The sequence below is a fragment of the Leptidea sinapis genome, chromosome 8 (genome assembly GCF_905404315.1).
Source record: "Leptidea sinapis chromosome 8, ilLepSina1.1, whole genome shotgun sequence".
In the NCBI taxonomy this organism is placed as follows: Eukaryota; Metazoa; Arthropoda; class Insecta; order Lepidoptera; family Pieridae; genus Leptidea; species Leptidea sinapis.
Genome location: NC_066272.1, coordinates 8,767,390 through 8,788,511, shown reverse-complemented (window position 1 = coordinate 8,788,511; position 21,122 = coordinate 8,767,390). Strand labels below are relative to the sequence as shown.

Genomic DNA, 21,122 nt, shown 5'->3' with positions numbered 1-21,122 from the left:
GATGATGTATTAAATATTATGTTACGGTAAGTTAAGAATATTTTAAATTTTAGAAAAAAAATCCTTTTTATTAAGATTTTTCCTTCAGCTTCTATAGTGAATTAATAAATTTCTACAATACTTAATTTTTTTATATTGCTATTTATTACTTTTGTTCACTCTGGTTAATTTTGTCCATCTTCTTTGAGTACGGTGGTCTATCAAGATTTAAAAAACTCATTGGTTTCAATTGCGTTAATTGCAAACGCACATATTCAAAATTAGTTACCGGATATCAACCTTATAGTAAGTAATTGTCGAACACGTAAGCTTCCAAACTAAGCCGGATTACAAAAGCCAATCCTTGAATGTCTCTCACTTACACAGCCAATTGGGAAGATCCCTTCACTAAAAACATGCAGTCTATTAATCAAGTTAAGCTGATTGGTTCCTTGTATGGCAAAGTTTAATCTACTTTGGAGCGTGTGTACTTTACGAGGATACCTACATTGTTGATCTGGGAGTATGGCTCGAGATAGTTTCTGATGATAGCAATCCATTAATCCATGATTGCCCCAAGAATTATTAACATTTGCAGATTGTAGTCTTCTTCGTATTAAATTTTTGTCTTTTTTATCAGAGTATGTTAATACTACGTAATAAGAGGCGGCACTGCCTAAGAAAAAAATTAAATTTAGTTAAGTATGAAACGAACAGTGATTGGACATAAGTTTGAAATAGAAATTACAATATAATGGGGACAAAGTATAATCTGGCTTAGTTTGAAAGCGAACAGCAAAATCTCCGTTTTTTATAAGATTTTAACCGTCATCTGTCAGTCTATCTATGACTGCACGGTTCATACAATCGAGTGAATCGCTTTTTTCTTAGAGATTTCGGTAGGCTGTTTTTTGTTCCCTATGCATAAACATATTATTAAGTATGTGAATATTACATTGAAGTGACTGTTACTCTTTGACAACGTCGCCTGTCAATATTGACAGCTATTATATTATAATTATTTTTTGTAAATTAAGAAGCCATTTTTTTGTTTCCACGAGAGGCAAGAGGTTGTTCTTTTTCATGTTACTCCGAAATTCCACATTACTTTATTGAAATATTCTTCGAGGCAACAGTCAAAAATATATAGATTTTCAAAAATATAATTCATGTGTTAACATTATAATTATTTATTTTATTTAAATATCAAATTAAGAACTATTCAGTAGGGTGATATTTTAAACAAGAATTTTCTTAACTGAAACTAGAAACGTCTCTAATAATATAAAGAGAAACAGATTTCTAGTTGTTTTTTATAGAATAGGACGGCAAACGAGGTGATCACCTAACGGTAAGTGATCGTACTATCATGGAACACCGACGGACCCATGGCAGCTTTGTCAGCTTATAAGATAGGTGTATATTAAATCTAGTGTTATTCAAAAAGTGGTTATATTTTTAATATCTTCGTATATAGTCCAATAGTCTTTTATAATCAAGAAATAGCTTCAACTTTTAGTTTTAAATAAAAATATTTTACTTGAAATATAAATTTTTAAAAGCCTCAGGCAATACCAGTGAAATACATTAGGGAGGGTCGGAATATTATGTCTTGATAAAATGTAGAACAAACGTACATATAGCAGTTGCGGGCTAATTAGCTTCGTTAGCTGCTACAAATTGATATTGTGAATAAAATTATATTTAAAAACGCAGTAACATTGGGATCACATATGCCCACGTAGTGTTTATACAAGAGTATTTTATTCCCAAGAGAAAAATGAGATAGTTAATTTAAATTTTAAAAAATCGATTCGCTATTATTTAATTGATAATATTCACTTCACATGTGCTCCTGTGGACACGGAAGCGTTTTATGTTCCTATGCAACCGTGTCCACATGAACACGGCAAAACAGCCGTCAAATAACTGCCAATATCGACATATCCGTAGACAAAAACACCAAAGAGAATTTTTTACCGGGCGTATTATTAATTGATATTGGTGCTAAGAGCCATAAAACAAAGCGATAAGACAAAATATATTAGTATTTAGTTGAATTTAGCTGGCGGCGGCCATTTTTATTTAGCATACCGTTGTATGTGAAGATTAATTTGTGAAATTAAAAAAATAAAGTTTTTTAGAAAGAAATTAAAAGATAATAGAAATTATATAACGTTCTATACTAAAGTAGAAATAATACAAAGAATTCGCGTTTAGAAAAATAGTCACAATTTCTCGTACATCTCTGAAAGAGCGGCGATATCACAGTACGTATCTATCATAAATCACGTTTTTTGTTTGTAATAACCAAGCTTGTTTATCTAGTAACCCGTAACATAAACCACATAATGATACCTCGGCTATTGTAAACACAAGTGGCTATAGCATCTCATGTGGCCGCGTCGGGTTTAGCGCTAAAACAGCGCACAGGTGGCGTTGGCGGGCGCGCGGGACATGAGAGCATAGCTTAGGTTAAATTTTAAAAAAATCATAATATGGCGCTCTATGCATTTGTTATGCGTTATACGCTAAAGTGCCAACGCAATTGAATTTATTGATGGAAGCCTCTCTTTGGGTGTTATTAACGAATTTCCGTATGTGACATGTGGTATCATGTGTCGTAATGCATTTAACTTAAAAAGTAATAATATTATCAATTGAAACCCAATTTTGTTAGATAAAGCTACACAAAGTAATAAGATTTATCGAGTGACTTTTTTTTTAGTAACATGTTGTTAAATCAAATAACTAGTTAAGAGAACGTGTTGATGACCGATTTGATGTTAACGGACCTTCACGAAGATGACGTAATACACACAGATAAGCCATCGCTTCCCTCGCCATACTTTAGGGAACGACACGACCCGTGCCACGCCTCCACCACAAGTAATGACTTTCAACTGAAAATGTCCAAGCCCGCTACTGGATCTCAACAGACTCAAGACTCACCTCTACATAATATTATAAATATAAACATTCCTTAAACCACACCACAATTGGCCGATAGCCTTACTAGTGACGCCGCTATCATGTCCAAACAACTTCTCGCCAGCCATTAAATTAAGAACAAGTAAACTTAATTTATCTCGGTTTGTTACTTCTCTGACGATAAGGTTTGGAAACACAGCTAGAAACTTCAAAGAACTTGCAAGCGCCTCGGCTAAAAGTTATAGAATCACGCTCTCGCCGTACCAATCGTTTGAAAATTTGGTAAGTACCTATGTTTTAAATAACCTTCAAGTCAATCCTTATCACTACGTTAAATTATTGCTGGCAAGATAATTTCTACATCTTTGACTGGTAATATTAATTACAATTTTCTAACTTATAGCGTAATTACTTACAATTTTTCAATCAATAATTATCTGAAATAAGCTGAATCTCAAAGCAGATGAATGTCAAATTTCACTAGTCAAATAGTGTCATGTGTCAAATAAATTATATTATAAAAGACACATAAACAAAGTGACTTCCCCTTAATAGAGATATTAAGAAACGTGTAAATGGACACATTCTTAGTTTAATCTAACTAGCAGTTTAAGTTAAAGTAGAATTACTTATTAGTCTTAGTTAAGGCTAGATTGTAATGCATGTGGGGCAACATTATAATAACTATACTATTATGTTCCCTGATAGAAAGAAAAAAAAAACATGTGTCAAATGGCAATAGCGTTATGGTATGTATTGTCAATGAGAGACACTCACTTGAACAATTACATTATGAAACTTGTATGTAATATATCGATAAGGGGTCCGAGAATCCTTGGAGGATTGAAGGAAAAAACAAGCGTCTCTCTTGTCTTGGATTATGAGGTAACATGGATGTAATTTCGAATTTATGAGAAATGTGTTGAAAATACTAAATAAAAAACTATATTTTATCATGTATAATAACTATATTGTATGTTAGTGTCACTTGATTTAAAAGACTGAATGAAAATAAAATACTTATGGCTGGCATAGTTCCAAGGCTAACATTAAAACTTCACGTTTTAAATGTTGCGTGCAAAGTCAGAAGCTCCAACGATTTTACGCAAATTTTCTTAGGATAAACTACTTATTAGCTTTATCCACGAAGCAAGACATTGCTTGAAAGCATAGTCTTGTCGCAACCTCGTAGATAGAATATTTCACGTCAGTTTTGCTTAGCGCGGAGTCACGAAATGAATAAAATATAAACGATGCATTGCTCCCTTCCGTCGAGACTGCTTAATCTATATTTATATCATAAAATTGACGAGCTTTTTGTTTATTTATACGCGAAAATCTGTTTATCATCTAGTCAGATTTAAATAGTCATTTTAGTATATTATGATAGGTACGGAGTATATGCATTCACATGCTATTTACTGTAACTCGACGTGAATTGTACGGCTCTTTGCATGATGGTGAGAGTGGCTAGAGCTATAAACTTCCCAACTCCAACCTCTGGTGTTACCCGTCACCCCTGAGAGAGTCCTCAGCGACCCCATGTGTTTGCTCCGGGTTGTGGGGATCAGAAAGTAAGTATTCTACCATGACACTACCGAACCCTGTGTGAATGTGAGATATCTATCCTTTCACGCAGGGTTCATAAATTTAATCTATGTAATGTTTATTCAAAATAAGATTTAAAATCATTTAGGTACTGAATGTCAAAAACTACCACTCATTAAAAGAGTATGTGTCTTATCTGAGGACAGGCGCAAGAAACTCAAAGTTTTTCTGGCCTTTTTTTTAAATATTCACATAATATTTTCGTACTATAAAATGTATCATTTATAACTTGACAGCAGTCGCTTCAAAAAGCATATCTACGTCCAACAAAATACTTACTAATACGACTTACGGCCGTTTTCAATAACGTATCTCTAGTTACGGATAAATTGCTATCACCGCTTAATGACAAGACCTTATCTATCCATAGTTAAGTTTAATATAGTTATATTATTAGTTATAGTCCAATGCTATCTGTGGTTATATCTGTGGTTAAGGTTATTGAATTAATCTAAGTAAGCGTAAAATGATAGATTTGTCTACCTCTAGTAAGTTAGTCTAAGGATAGATAGGTTATTACACTACTATGCACTAGACACACGCCTCTATTCCAAGTCCCGCTGAGTCATACTAATTATTATGAAAATTCGGTAATCTGTCGCACTCTATGCAACTATAATAAGCAATTCAACAGTACTGAACTTTTTAATAACAGTAAAGGCTGCTTTAAAGGGAGTGTTAGTAAAAATCTGAAGGAAGGTTAAATTTAGAGTAATTCACAAACACACACACACACATGCACACACACACACACACGCACTCTCACCAAACCCCACACGCACAAATATCATGTCTTTTATACAAATGATTTAGGTTTTCTTTACTGTTAATTCCGCCAATATTTGTTTTTAAACAACAATTCGATACGTGTTTCGCCTCTACACGAGGCATCCTCAGGACGTGTTGTCTCGCCAAAATCTGGCACGAGACTCTAATAAGGAATTAACACTAAAGAAAACCTAAATCATTTGTATAATTATGGATTTCCGCAAAGTAACGCCTAATTCAATAATTTTTTTTTATCATGTCTTTTTATAAATATTGTAAATCCGTTATTAGATGTAAGTCCTACAAAATAGTATTATTATAACCTAATTTAAGTTCTGTGGATTTTGTGATGTTTTAAATAAATAAATAAATTGAAAACGGCCGTTAATCATGTTCGTAGGCACAACAAGTTCATGTTTGTTCCTGGTGTTTATATTATGGTTATCACAGTTTCTAGAATATTCACTAATGTACCAATGTATCAATAATATAATATCGTAATGCAACAATAAAACTATCCAATGAGACAGACTTTATTATATTTACTCCGTACAGACTTTCCGTTACAAATATAGAGGAAAAACGTTCATTATCGACTCACGCAGCCAAATAAAACAAAATAGGTCCCCGAGGCCCGCTATCTTGGATATTGCGACCCGCAAGCAAATTTGCTCTAGGCACAATAAATGCTTAGGACAGTACGTGTGAGGAAACAAGAACCCGGCTACGATAACATTTACATTGTCTTTATACAAATAAACGTGATGAAATGGAACTAGTTATTTGAAACTCACGCAAGCGCTGCTTACATAGTGTTAAAACAATTTTGGTTAATATCATCCCAAGTGGATTACATTTCTACATAACTATTTCAATTGCGTTTATTAAATTAAATCAAATTACAATCACTTTGTTCATGTAGGTCACGGAAATTATGCTTAAGAATAGGCTGGTATTGATACATTGTCCTATAATAACACTTTTTCTTAAAAAAAGACATAATATGTGTATTAAATTATATAAGAAATTGTCTGAGGACTTGAAAATACTGTCAAATAAAATATTTATACCAAGACTCATTAAATGGCTGCTTGAAAATATTTTTTTTAATTTAAGCTGGATAGAGGACACATTGTTATATTTAAGATCTGGACATACTCTATTCCAAAGCAAAATAAATAATTTCATTTCATTTCATGTCAAAAAAAATACTTCTACTTCGTAAAGGGGTCTAGTGAGACGAAGTGGCAAGAAACTCATTGCCACTTATAAATCAAAATTTACATCGATTTACAAATCATTTCAATTACAATATATTATGTAAAGTGATGCACGAGTAAGTCAAAAAAGTAAATGTAAATTAATACAAAACAGAAGTTGTTGAGTATAATAAATAAAGGTATTTTGTGAGCAAATATAACAACTTTTAAGAATCTTAACCAGAGTTTCTGGTATCAGGATCATCCTGCCACCACAAGTAGCGCCCATTCACGAGCGTGACGCATGGGCTAACCATCGCTTCAGTCGACCTTATTTTAAGGAAGGGAACGACACGTCCCACGTCGACGCCAAAAGCACTGCTTTTACATTTATAATAAAAAGTTTTTTTTGCATGTATGTTAAGATAAATAATTAAAAAATGCTTTAGCGCAATGGGTAGAGCCGTTGACTCTAACCACGAAGTCCATAGTTCGATCCTGGCCCTACACTTACCAAAGTGTTTTCAGTTTTCGAATTCATATGAACGTTAAGATTCCATTACGTGACAGTTATGAGTTCGTGACAGTTCTCTTCTATAAAAAATCAATTACACCGCCGATTATTAATCTATTTCAACCAATCTTGCTCTGATGAGTAAGGAACATTTTTCTAGGTGATCTTTTGTTTGTATGTAACAACAAAACATACCCTTTTAATTTTTATAATGGATTTTTGAATTAAATATCTATTTATAATCTAAATTAAAACTGATATTCTATGTGCCCTACCCACTGCCACTTCAGTTTCGCAATCGTTTGGACTATGTCGGTTACCTTGGTTCTCCAACGGATCTCCTCATTCCTGATTCGATCTCGCAGGGAAACTCCGAGCATAGCCCTCTCCATTGCCCTCTGAGCGACCATGAGCTTTCTCAATAGGCCCATAGTTAGCGACCACGTCTGCGTACCGTAAGTCATCACTGGCAACACACACGGGTTGAAAACCTTCGTCTTCAGACACTGCGGTATTTGGGACGAGAAGATTTTACGGAGCTTCCAGAAAGCTGCCCATTCGAGTTGGATTCAACGAGTGACCTCTTTCTCGAAATTGGGCCTGCCTAACTGGATTGTTTGTCGGAGGTGGACGTACTTGTCGACAATTTCGAGAGTACAGTTCACAATTGTTATGGGAGTAGGTGCGACATGGACATTTGACATGATCCTGGTCTTGTCCATGTTCATATTGAGACCTACTCCTTGGGAAGCTGTGTTGAGGTCATCGACCATACGGCTTAAGTCTTCCATGGTCTCTGCCATGATTACGATATCGTCTGTGAATCGAAAGTGAGTGAAATATTTGTCGTTGATGTTGATGCCCAGTCTGTTCCAGTCCAGAAGCTTAAAGACATCTTCCAACGCAGCGGTGAACAGCTTGGGCGATATGTCATACCTTGTCGTCAAGCCTACTACACGATACGTGATAACCCTAAAAACAGCTTATATACATACATGGCTCAGAAGTGATATGGGCCTATAGTTCTTCAAAAGCATTTTATCGCCCTTTTTGAAGAACAGCACCACTATACATCTGTGCCATGCTTGCGGCATTTTGCCCTCGAGGATGATGGAATTGAAGAGTTTCTGGAGGGTCTTAAGAGCAGGGGTACCACCAGCTCTCAGAAGCTCAGCTGTAATTACATCATCACGCGGCGCCTTGTTATTTTTAGCTGGTTAAGGGCCATACTAATCTCGTACAGGTAATAACACCCTTAGATCAAACAAACAAACTTGATGATTATACGTGATATTCAATATGAATAAACATATCAAACATTGATAACGTCGACGAAAATTGAGGTTGACAGTTAACCTCTATTTTGACCATTGCACGCACACTAACACACAGTGAAATAAATCGCGAGTGTTAAGACGTAGCTTGTCACGCACACTAAATCTCGTCTAGCAGTAAGAGGCTCTATCTTGACATATAAATTATCTAAGAGTTTATTCTTTAAATGACGTCACTCTCAAAGCAATTTAAAGTTTATTTTTAGAAAAAAAAATCAAGGGATGATTTAAAATAAAACACCACTTCTTAAATAAGTACTATATTATGTCGTCACATTAAAACATCTCAATACTAAACTACTTATTATATATATTATTAAACATTTGGTTTATGTAGCTAATAAAAAGTTATACATACTTTCAGTCTGTTTCAGTGGCTTTGCTATTTAATAAAAATAACATTTGCATATCTATTGTTTAAGTACTCACAATATAACGGATGTCCTGAGAATGACTTATATTCTACGAAACGGTTAAAACATTTTGCGAATTAGCATTCGTATTTTATTTGAATATTGCCTTTATATAAAATAACTTTATGCGAACAATGGAATTATATTGAAAGCATCTGAAGTTTCGCCGCTTCTTATTCCTGTATAATTAGCCATGACTACTTAAAAAGTAAGATGGTGAAGTTTTATCATTTAGTTACTTTCAAATCATTTGCATTGCTAAGATTAATGTGAGGTATTTAATGATATACTTTATTGTGGACTTGAGTATTTTTTTTTGTTTTGTTAAGAATGTACATGTACATTTTTTTGTTTAACATGTTATAATTAAAATCTGGAAAATAATAATTATGTATGTATTGTTATTTAATTTATGAGATAGTTGTGATTTGATATTTTTTAAACAACAATATTTTTAATGTACCTTCTTCCACGTACTACAAAGCTGTGGAATGAGCTTCGTTATGCGGTGTTTCCGCGACGATACGACATGGGTACCTTCAAAAAAGGCGCATACTCATTCCTTAAAGGCTGGCAACGCTCCTGTGATTCCTCTGGTTTTGCAAGAGATTGTGGGTGGCGGTGATCACTTAGCACCAGGTGACCCGTACGCTCGTTTGTCCTCCTATTCCATAAAAAAAATGTAAATTGTAAATAATTAATGTAATTTGCGCGATAGTAATTTGTTGCACCAATAATTGAAGTAGCACTCAAGGAACTACAAAAGTAGTAATAAATGAAAAAAAAAAACACTTGGAGATTTTCAAAAAATATTACTGAGCAATTTGAAATATTTTTTAAACCATTTTACTGCCATTAAATTATAATGGTTAAAAATTGCTTCAATTGATTTTTTTTTGTAACGGAAGTAGCGCGTTACGTAACGAAGCGGTTTACCTTCCCATAACAAGTTATCACTTCAATAATTTGGGACATTTATATGAAGGGATTATCATTTACATCACAGTAAACCTTAGATTTAGGATTTTTCACCGCTACTCCCTACTAGATACTGCACTACCTAAGAACAATAACTTTTTTTTATTACTGCAACTATTCGATGCTTGTGTGCATGGCATCTTGACACTTAAGGGCATCTGTCAAATTTTGTAACATACGCTTCGTGATATTTTACATTGAAATTAATAAAATACAAAATACTTACTGATGATATGTGATCCCAGTGTCTTTCTTATTTCTTGTAGTGTAGTTTTTACAAAGTTTTATGCAACAATATTTAGTTAAATTATTAGCAAAATTTGACAGAATATGTTGCACGTCAACGTCGCACATTGTTGGAGACTAGCTCGAGTACGCCCACTTGGGCGTAGTACTAATACTACGCCCAAGGTCATCGACCATACGGCTTAAGTCTTCCATGGTCTCTGCCATGATTACCATATCGTCTGTGAATCGAAAGTGAGTGAAATATTCGTCGTTGATGTTGATATCCAGTCTGTTCCAGTCCAGAAGCTTAAAGACATCTTCCAACGCAGCGGTGAACAGCTTGGGCGATATGACATAACCTTGTCGTCAAGCCTACTAGACGATTCGTGATAACCCTAAAAACAGCTTATATACATACATGGCTCAGAAGTGATATAGGCCTATAGTTCTTCAAAAGCATTTTATCGCTCTTTTTGAAGAACAGCACCACTATACATCTGTGCCATGCTTGCGGCATTTTGCCCTCGAGGATGATGGAATTGAAGAGTTTCTGGAGGGTCTTAAGAACAGGGGTACCACCAGCTCTCAGAAGCTCAGCTGTAATTACATCATCACGCGGCGCCTTGTTATTTTTAGCTGGTTAAGGGCCATACTAATCTCGTACAGGTAATAACACCCTTAGATCAAACAAACAAACTAGATGATTATAAGTGATATTCAATATGAATAAACATATCAAACATTGATAACGTCGATGGGCGTAGTACTAATACTACGCCCAAGCGGGCGTACTCGCAACTAATTGCATTACTCCTCAATCTAAGTACTACGCCCAAGTGGGCGTATTCGCAACTAATTGCATTACTCCTCAATCTAAGCAGTAACCCTTTAAAAATAGTGTCATTACTACTCAAACATAAAGTATTGTACAGCAGTGCAGTTTTATTACTGGATTAGTTATTTATTTACTGCAGCATTTCTGCAAAATAACTGTGGAAGCTCCGCTTTGCAGAATACCGATATGTCAAAACTTGATCTTTTTTGACAGGCGTCAGTGCAATTGCAGTTTTACCATAAACTTAGTATACTAGCGTCATAGACAAACACTCTCCTCATTACGGTGAGACTAAATTCAAAATGTGTGATAGTTTTACAGATATGTTAATGAGTTAGTGAAGTGTGTAGTATTTTGCTTTTGGTCAATCCCGTTGACAAATATTGATAAAGGGCATCATTTTCACGTATACAATATTTGATTTTCTAACAGAAATTATCTTTTATGAATAATAATCGTTAGAAAGTTGAGTGTTGTTTACTGCGCATATTAAATGTAATATTTAGCATTTTAGTTCATATCTTTATATATATAATTCTTGTGTGCGTGTGTATGTCACTGAACTCCTCCTAGACGGCTGGACCGATTCTAATGAAACTTTCTGTGTGTATTCAGGTGAATTCGAGAATGGTTTAGATTCACAATTGAACTACCTCCTAAACGGCTGGACCGATTTTGATGATATTTTTGTGTGTTCCAGTGAATTTGAGATTGGTGTGTGTGTGTCTTCAGGTGGATTCGAAAATGGTTTAGATTCACAATTAAACTACCTCTTAAACGGCTGGACTGATTATGATGACTTTTTTGTTTGTTTCAGTGAATTTGAGATTGGTTTAGATTCTCAATTCCGCCCATATAATATAATTATCCTGCTCATGTGTATGTTAGGGAACTGCTCCTAACGGCTGGACCGATTTTTCAAATTTAAAACATGTGTACAGGACAACGTCTGTTGGGTCCACTAGTGTTCTATAAAAATAAACATCACGAAAGTAGTATTGAAGAATCGGAATTTAACTGTAAAATGTTTCTTTACTTGGATTGTTGCTTTAGTTAACAACACAATCTAATACAAAACATGACACCATTAAATATTAAAATAAATATCCGTTGAGCACAGAAAAATGATGATAAAAACTAAATTTAAAACGCGGTCAAATTTGACTGGAGACTAATGGACACTAAATTGTTTCAAAACTGTTTCATGGTCTTCATCTATTCCGTCACTTTCTCACACCTAGGTTTTCATGTAAGGAAAGTTATGTCATTTTCACACAGGGTTCGTCTATTACGGTAGTTTACTAAGTTTATGAGTTTTACCATACAGGTATCTAGTAGTAGCCTCTATTATGAGAGTTTGCTTATGTTCTCAGAACTGAAGACCAATTTAATGTTTATCTATGAGTTTATAATATTATTATGAACTATGTCAAACCTTGATCACAATTCATTTCCAGCCTAGCGAAACTCTCTAAGAAAAAAAGAATTTCACTCGATTGTTGGAAACGTGCAGTCATTGACAGATTGACAGATGACGGCTATCTTGTAAAAAAAGGAGATAGCCAAAATCCACTACGTTTTAAGCAACTGTTCGCTTTCGAACTTAGCCGGATTATACTTCGTGGCCAATCGCGATACTGTAATTACAGTATATTATGTACATTTCATTTAGTGTTAGTTAATATTTTACTTAATATCTAGATGTTGGTACAGGTTACTTATTTACATGGATTATTTTTGGGTATGAATCCATCCTCAGGGGGAAGACCTCCTCCAACTTTTTACAGATGTCTCTATCTTTGCCATTAATTAGCCATATTCCTGGCTATTTCTATCATTTCATCAGCCCACTTTCTTATCGGCCTGCCTAATAGTCGTTTTCCTATAGGTCTCTTCCACCGAGCGGTTCTGAGTGTCCCATATGCTTGTGATTAAAAAAGCACTTATACCCGTGAACCCGGAACACAAGGGTATAATTAAAATGTACAATTCACAAATTAAATCTTAAAATTACAACACAGAATAATTATATAACTTCACATTCCAAACGTAAACTCTCACAAAGGGATGTTAATAAAACAAAATTGATTCGAGAGTTTAAATTTAATGAAAACATTTCTTTAACTCGTAATTGGCAAACAGATATAGCGTAGTCCCAAATTTATTATTTCTGGACCCAAATGGAGCTAATTTGTTAGTCAGTGTTTACATTAATTTTGCGCACCTCGGATAATTAAAATCCCTTTTAACTTGGAATTCTATCGAATATGATTCAAATCCAGACGAGATTCCGGGAAGGTAATGTGTATCGCATTTGTAAAATGTTAATTTAAAAGGTCACTCATTTAATTTTCAACTTGTTTTTGCTAATTAGACTTTAGCAATTAATTACACAATTGATTTGCTTCAAAATATTGTGAGTAAAGAATTTTATACAATTGTTTGTAATTAAAAATAAAATTTCAAATTCGCGGCATTTGGGTGCTTTTTTCCGTTGATGCTGAATATTATTTTGTCAAGGTTTAGGTGCTGTTTTTTCAAGGACAAAGGAATAATTAGTAGAAATCTTGCTCAGCTCCTGTTTATTTTAACATCATTCCAATAGGTTATGGACCCGGTCATTTCTCATGCGATTGGACGAGAACATATTTTATAAAAAAACTTGAGTACAGACAAAAAATTCCTTAACATCGTCACTTTAGTGATCAAAGCTGATTAATCCTCTCACATAATATGTATTAACAAGTAAACCTGTAGTATTGGAGTTTTTTAACGTAATATTAAACAATGAAAATGCTAAATGATCAATTGTCTCTTAGCACAAATAGAAATAGCACATAGAATCCCACTCTTCAAAATAAAAAAAAAAAAACATTTTTAAAGACCTTACGTGTATGGGTTTGATGAAAAAAAAAATTTGAGTTTCAGTTCTAAGTAAATTTATTGGTTTTTATTTTTTTGTGCAAAAATCTTAATGCGGTTTACAGAATACATCTCCTTACCATTTTTCAACAGTATAGTTCTTATAGTTTAGGAAAAAGTGGCTGTGACATACGGACGGACAGACAGACAAGAGGAATCCACAAGGGTTCCGTTTTTTTGCCATTTCGCTATGGAACGCTAATGAAGATTTTGTAATAATATACTCGTCTGTATACCAGCCTGCCAAGGTTTTATACTATCTAAGCAATGTGTGGATAAATAAAATGAAATTAATTGCCTGATGTATGCGTTGGAAGACCACGAAATAGTCAAACCTACTTAGTACATAGTAAATAAATAAAAATAGGTCGATAATCGTGAATGGTAATTACATTATAATAATAATCAATTTAAATTATAATGTTTCAGCTTAGTCTTTAGGAATCTTTCTTTAGGAGTCTTAGGAAAAATTAATTTAGGATCGCAAGGACCTATATTGTTTTATTTATGTTTTTCCATCTTTTATTTTTTTATTTATTTATCATATTACATATACTGATATAAAAAGTAGGTCAACTTCGCATCTAAAAAAACCACAAAGGTTATCAACTAATGCTAATAACACTTAATTATACGTCACAACTTAAGCTATAAATAAGATTAACAACAGTGAAAATATTTTCAAAGACATAAAAACGAATAAATATAACTTAGCAGGTTCAAATTCTCTTAGCTGCTATAGTTTTTGTAATAGATAATCTCTTAGTCTGTAATTAATGTTTTTAGTATTTAAATTTTGCCGCTCAATGAAGGCAGCTCATTCAGCAAGCGAGGTATTAGGTAATCGGCAGTTCGTTCGCCGTACGCGTTGCAAGCCCGGAGAATCGACAACCGGTACTGAGTTATCGCTCTTGTATAATATGGGTCGGATCTGTAAAATATGTGACAACAAAGCTCGGTTGGACTATTCTGTAGAGGATGCCGCATATACTTACGATTTCGATACCGACACGAGGAGTGAGACAGGCCTGCCGAGGCGATTTTGAGCTTGGACAAAAACCGACAATGTTCAGCTCGGGCCGTGGCACACTCGGGCGAGGCAGCGCGTAAGTTTACTTCGGGCGCGGCACCTCCTAACCAGCCGATGATTTGCCCCGCGAGGCTGTGTGCTCAGTAAGTACCCGGCTAATAACAAATTTTGACGTCTGCCAATTTCTAAAAGCTGTTATTTTATGGTTCACATTAGATTTCACATTCCTTTGCACACAGGAAGCCGGCTAGATTATGGGTACCACAACGGCGCCTATTTCTGCCGTGAAGCAGTAATATGTAACTGTGTTTCGGTCTGAAGGGCGCCGTAGCTAGTGAAATTACTGGGCAAATGAGATTTAACATCTTATGTCTCAAGGTGACGAGCGCAATTTTAGTGCCGCTCCGAATTTTTGGGATTTTTAACAATCCTGAGCAGCACTGCATTGTAATGGGTAGAGCGTATCAATCACCACGAGGTAAACGTCCTGCTCGTCTCGTCCTTTAGTTTTATAAAAAAAAAATGTAATTATAATCAAATAATTCTTGATCCAACGTCGTCCAGGCTAGTATTAAAAGTAAAAGTAATACCTTTCTCTTTTAAGCAGCAGTATTGCAAAGTCTATGGCTACGATGATGATGATAACCTTTTTTTTATTAGTGATAATATGTAATTCTACCGGTTTTTAAATTAGATGAAGCACCTTTGAGTTCATTTAAAAAAATACACATATTCAAATCCTTCTACTGTGCTAGATCAAAACTTATGTTTTATTAGAAAATTATCTATGATTAAGAAACTAAAATAAAAAAAATAGAAACTCAACAATCTCTCTCAAAAATTCACATTAATGTTTTCGAACTACCGTCACTTTAAACTTGCATACAGTTTTTAGCGTTTATGTATTTAAAACTAGGCAGCAACGACCGACCTTTACATTTTCCAAGTGCTATCAACTGAAACGCGAACTTTGAATGTCATGTTTGCTTTTTTGTGCCACAATTGCTTGCAATTTACAAGCAGCTGTGTTCACTGTAATTTCAGTATAATATGACTAGGTATTTGACCTCAAAAAATCACTCTGCACTCTTCACCCTGAAAATTAAATATCTCGTGTTTATATTGTTCTATATTTTGACGTCGTTTTAGTAATAAAATATTTAAGTTATAAGTTCTTTAGACACGCTATGGACTTTGTTGAGTGCGTATTCAGTGAGACTAAACAAAAACGGGTTTGAATCGAATGAACAGTAATAGCAAAATTTACAAGAGTAATTTAAACACAATCTATATATATATATATATATATATATACGAGGGGTGGCTGATATAAAATCTACTTTGTTAAAGAAAGTTTTGAAAATCGAACTGGCCACTGCAAAATCATATTCTATATTTATTCCTTTTTCAAAATTATGACGCTTATTTTTTTTCGCTTGCTTTTGTTTTTTTGGCGCGGCTTTGATTTCACCATGTCGAAAGAAAATTGTAAAATGATGAAATTTGAGCATCGAGCAGTGATTAAATTCCTAAGTAAAGAAGGAAATACGCCTACGCAGATCAGAGAGCGCATGTTAAAGGTGTTTGGTGATTCAAGTCCTTCTGAATTCATCATAAAGTTTTGGTCGAAGCAATTTAAACATGGCCGTGAGAGCCTGGAAGACGACCCACGTAGTGGAAGGCCAATTTCTGCTGTTACCGCAGATAATGTTGAAAAGGTGAAGAACCTGATTCTTGCAGATCGGCGAATCAAGCAGTGAGAGATAGCCAGAGATGTGGGCATTAGCAAGGAACGAGTTCATGAAATTATTCACGAACATTTGGGCATGTCCAAGGTGAGCGCGCGTTGGTCCCTAGAATATTGACCCCCTTTGACAAACAAAGGCGAGTAGAATGTTGTCAGGCATTTCTAGACCTGGTCAAAGGTAAAGAAGAAGAGACTATCTCTCGAATTGTGACCTGTGATGAAACTTGGATTCGCCAGTGGGATACGGAAAGCAAACAAGAGTCAATGCAATGGAAATTTAACGGAGAAAAGCCGCCAAGGAAGTTCAAGGTTCGGCCGTCGGCTGGAAAACTAATGGCCACCGTATTTTGGGATGTCGAAGGGATTTTGATGATAGATTATTTGCCTAAAAATACAACAATGAATGCTGAATATTATGCAAACTTGCTTGACCAGCTTCGTGAACAAATCAAAGAAAAGCGGAGAGGCAAACTCAGCAAAGGTGTTCTGATTTTACAAGACAATGCTCCTGTACACACAGCCTTAACGGCGAGGTCAGCCCTGAGCAAAAACGGCTTCACAGAAATTAACCATCCACCTTATAGTCCAGATCTGGCTCCCTGTGACTATTTCTTATTCAAAGATTTAAAGAAAAAATTGAGGGGTCGCAGATTTTCGACGGACGAAGAAATGAAGGAGGCTGTGACTGACCATTTTGACGAGCAAAATAAAAATTACTATTATAACGGCATGATGTCACTTATTTGCAAATGTCATAAGTGTATTTCACTTGCAGGAGACTATATAGAAAAATAAAAAAAAACTAGCCATCAAAGTCTTTTCTTTCTCCCCTCGTTTATAATGAAAATGGTCTTTGTTTGAGGCTCAATTACGCCTAAACCACTAATCGAATCGACATGAAACTACGACCATTCGATGCGAAATTTATTCTAGGTGGTTTATGGCTTTTTATATTTTTATTGTATAAGATAATAAGATGAATAAAATTAATAATAATTAATAATAATATTTCCTTTTAAAATTCGTCAAGCTAATTTGGCTAGTTATATTACATATTCGTTAAACGATGCCTTGATAAAGTTTTCAGTTCTGTTGTTTCGACTCATGCACTCACCGTTTTATGTATTTAAATGAGAATATTCTAATTCATGTAACAAATAAAAAAAGCTATAATAATTGTTTCTCTAGCAAAATTTATTTAAAAGTAAGTATTTATAAAAAAAGTTATTACTAACTACACTTATAAGAATTGGCTTATGAAATAGATACGGTAATAGTACCGTAATTTTGATAAACTAAACATTATATCATCATGTACACTTTCCTGTATGATATCTATCAGTTAATCGCCTGGTGAATTTTCTTTTGGATCTGATATATTTGCTACTAAAGCATATCGCAGACCACTACCGCTGTACCGCTTACGAAACAATACGTTCGCGTCAGACGACGCTCACTTAATTAGGGATTTCGATTCATTCCGAAAAGGATAGATTTTAAAATCGATTCGAATCGTTAGCTGATTTCCAAGTTTGCATTTATTATAATAATTTATGACAAACATACCGTAAATAAATGATCTCATACTAATAAATCAATAATATGTTTTATCATAATATTATGTATTTATTTCACGAAAAAGTTATATTTCCCAATGCTTACCCCTTCCCATACTAGAACCAAATAAAATCTAAACTTTTTAAAGCAGGATTCAAAATAATTAGCAGCTCGTTAAATTTAGTAATAGAAGTTTTTTTTAAATTGAAAAAAGTTTTGATATATTTTGTGAATTTAATATTTATGAAACGGCCCCTTTCATAATCTTTCTGAAGGAATAGGATGATAGTACGAAATAATACACCGCAATCTCTGTACTTCCATTGCGTGTACATCTCTACAGTTTTGCCAACAAAATGACCTTCGCATGCGTTGAGTCTGTGAAATATCTGCCAAAGACATTGTGCGCGCAGTGCAGAGACGTTTTGTGTGCCACAGACTTGATAGCACAAAAAGTGCGTCGTCTGCGATAGGCTTAACTCAAGCAAAATCCCTCACATGATCTAGATTTTAACCAACTCGTAAAAGATGTTGTCTATACATTATAACTAAGAATCGTCCTGTATGATAGTGGCTAACTGAATGCAAAAATGGTTATTCTATTTCATTTGTCAGCGCTAGCATTCATATATACATGAATTTCTTGGTAAATTACATTTACCTCAGAAGTGAGGACTTACGGTACGCAGAAGTGGTTACTAACTATGGGCCTTATGAGAAAGCTCAGAGAGGGCTATGCTCGGAGTTTCCCCGCGAGATCAAATCAGAAATGAGGAGATTCGTAGGAGAACCAAAGTTAACGACATAGTCCAAATGATTGCAAACTAAAGTGGTAGTGAGCAGGGCACATAGTTCGACGGACAGATGGCCGTTGGGGCAGTAAAGTCCTCGAATGTTCCGTTGAGAAAATAGACATAAAATTATAAAATGTAGAGCATCAAACCGAAACAGACCAGTTGCCTAGCAGACTATACTTGAAATAAATTCAGGGCAATCAATTGCATTTGTGCTCAATTAGGCACACCTGCTCAAATATAAAATCAACGATTTAATAAGCTTTATTATGTATATCTGAATTGCAATAATAAATTGACATAATTGGAGTTGAAAATAGGTCATTATTAATGTATCAATTTGCAAGAGCAATTTGTAAGCAGTTAACATCATTTGTATAAAAATAATTGATGTAATATCAACGTATTCTTAAGCATTAATTACTTTGTGATAGTATAAAGTTGGGGAAAATCTATGGGGGAGGCCTTTGTCCAGCAGTGGACGTCTTTCAGCTAAAATGATGTTGATAAGTATAAAATTGAAGGTAGAAGTACATTTACTGTTTTAGTGATACAGTTTCTCGCACGCGCTTCCTTTTTATTAATAGGTACCTATATCTTCGGAAACAAGGATGCCATAAATTTGCTTAAGATGTGCTTAAGATCATAGTTTCTCCACCTTATTTTGCTCACCACCCACTTTGAGAATATGTTTTTTGCTAGAGTATTTTCGTGTATTTTTTGCCTTTTTAGACTATATGTGTTAATCTACCTACGCCCCAACTGCGCCATCTCAATGCCCCCTTATTTTCTCTGGGTCTTCTACTGCCCCCCCGAAAGTCTCAAACGCCCACAAAGGGGCGTTATCGCGCATGTTGAGAACCTATGGCTTAGATGAAAAGGTTTTTAAAATTTGTTAAAATTAATAAATAACATTTATCAACAAACATTCGTTTCAAATTTAGAGAATATTTTCAATGTGGGATCTGTATTGCATGATATGATCAAAGTTAAATTGTGTTCTGGTTATTAATGGATAACTTCTTTTAATCCACTACGCTACGATCCAGCTATCACTTGCTAGAATATCTTGAGTTTCCTAGTAGGAAGACATGACTTATGATTAAATAAGTAAAAAATCAGGCCAAGTTAGGGCGAGTGGACTACTAGATTTTTGATAAGAGTTTTTGCTATACCAGTTTATTTTTTTTTAATGACCATAAGGGACGAGATGAGCTGAACTCTCAGCTGGTGGTAATTGATACGCTCTGCCCATTACAATGCAGTGCCACTCAAGATTCTTGAAAAATCCAATAATTTTAAGCAGCACTACAATTATAATTGCGCTCGTCTCCTTGAAACATAAGATGTTAAGTCTCGTTTACCCAGTAATTTCAGTAGCTACGGCACCATTCAGACCGAAACACAATAATGCTTACACATTACTGCTTCAAAGCATAAATATGCGCCGTTGTGGTACTCATAATCTGGCATCCTGTGCAAAGGAGCCTCCAACTGGTTTTCAGTATTGGTCCAAAATTGTTAAGCATAACTATTATATTGGTTACTATGTACTTTAATCTGTATGCTAATCCAAATCATATTAATAAAACACTTCATCGAATCCACAGCATTTTATTACAACGAAGCCACACTCGTTGTAAATTGCATCAATTTGCGAAGTTTACTGCAGTAAGCCGCTGTAAATTGGATTTTATGGCAAAATGTTTTAATAGTGTGAATATTAATATTTGCCTCTTTTTTACAACAGTAAGGGACGAGATGGACAGGATGTTCAGCTGATGGTAATTGATTCGCCCTGCCCATTATGATGCAGTGGCGCTCAGGATTCTTAAAAACCCAATAATTCTGAGCGGCACTACAATTGCGCTCGTCCCCTTGAGACATAAGATGTTAAGTCTCATTTGCCCAGTAATATCACTAGCTACGGCGCCCTTCAGACAGAAACACAGTAATGTTACACATTATTGTTTCACGGCAGGAATAGGCGCCGTATTGGTACCCATAATCTAACCGGCATCCTTTACAAAGGAGCCTCCCACTGGTCTCTGTGTTAACCAGTCGTATTTAATACATAATATTGTTGCAGAGGTACCTCGTTTCGAAGATAGCCTTAACAACCTCACGGTATCACTAGGACGAGAGGCTGTATTCACCTGTGTCGTCAATGATCTTGGATCTTACAGGGTGAGTTTTGAATCTAGTTTCAATTATAGTTTATATGGTTTATTCCACAAGTAAAAAACTTTTATAAGAATTATAGTTATTATTTTTAACCAACTTCG

The 21,122-nt window shown here is 34.7% G+C and overlaps 1 protein-coding gene across 1 annotated transcript in view; it reads left to right on the top strand.

Annotated features, from left to right (window-relative positions):
- Positions 1-21,122, top strand: part of LOC126965799 (lachesin-like) — a 49,516-nt gene that overhangs the window by 8,196 nt on the left and 20,198 nt on the right. Inside the window, exon 2 of the mRNA XM_050809570.1 lies at positions 20,927-21,024. Coding sequence (XP_050665527.1) covers positions 20,927-21,024 — 98 coding nt within the window. The remainder of the gene's footprint in view (positions 1-20,926; positions 21,025-21,122) is intronic.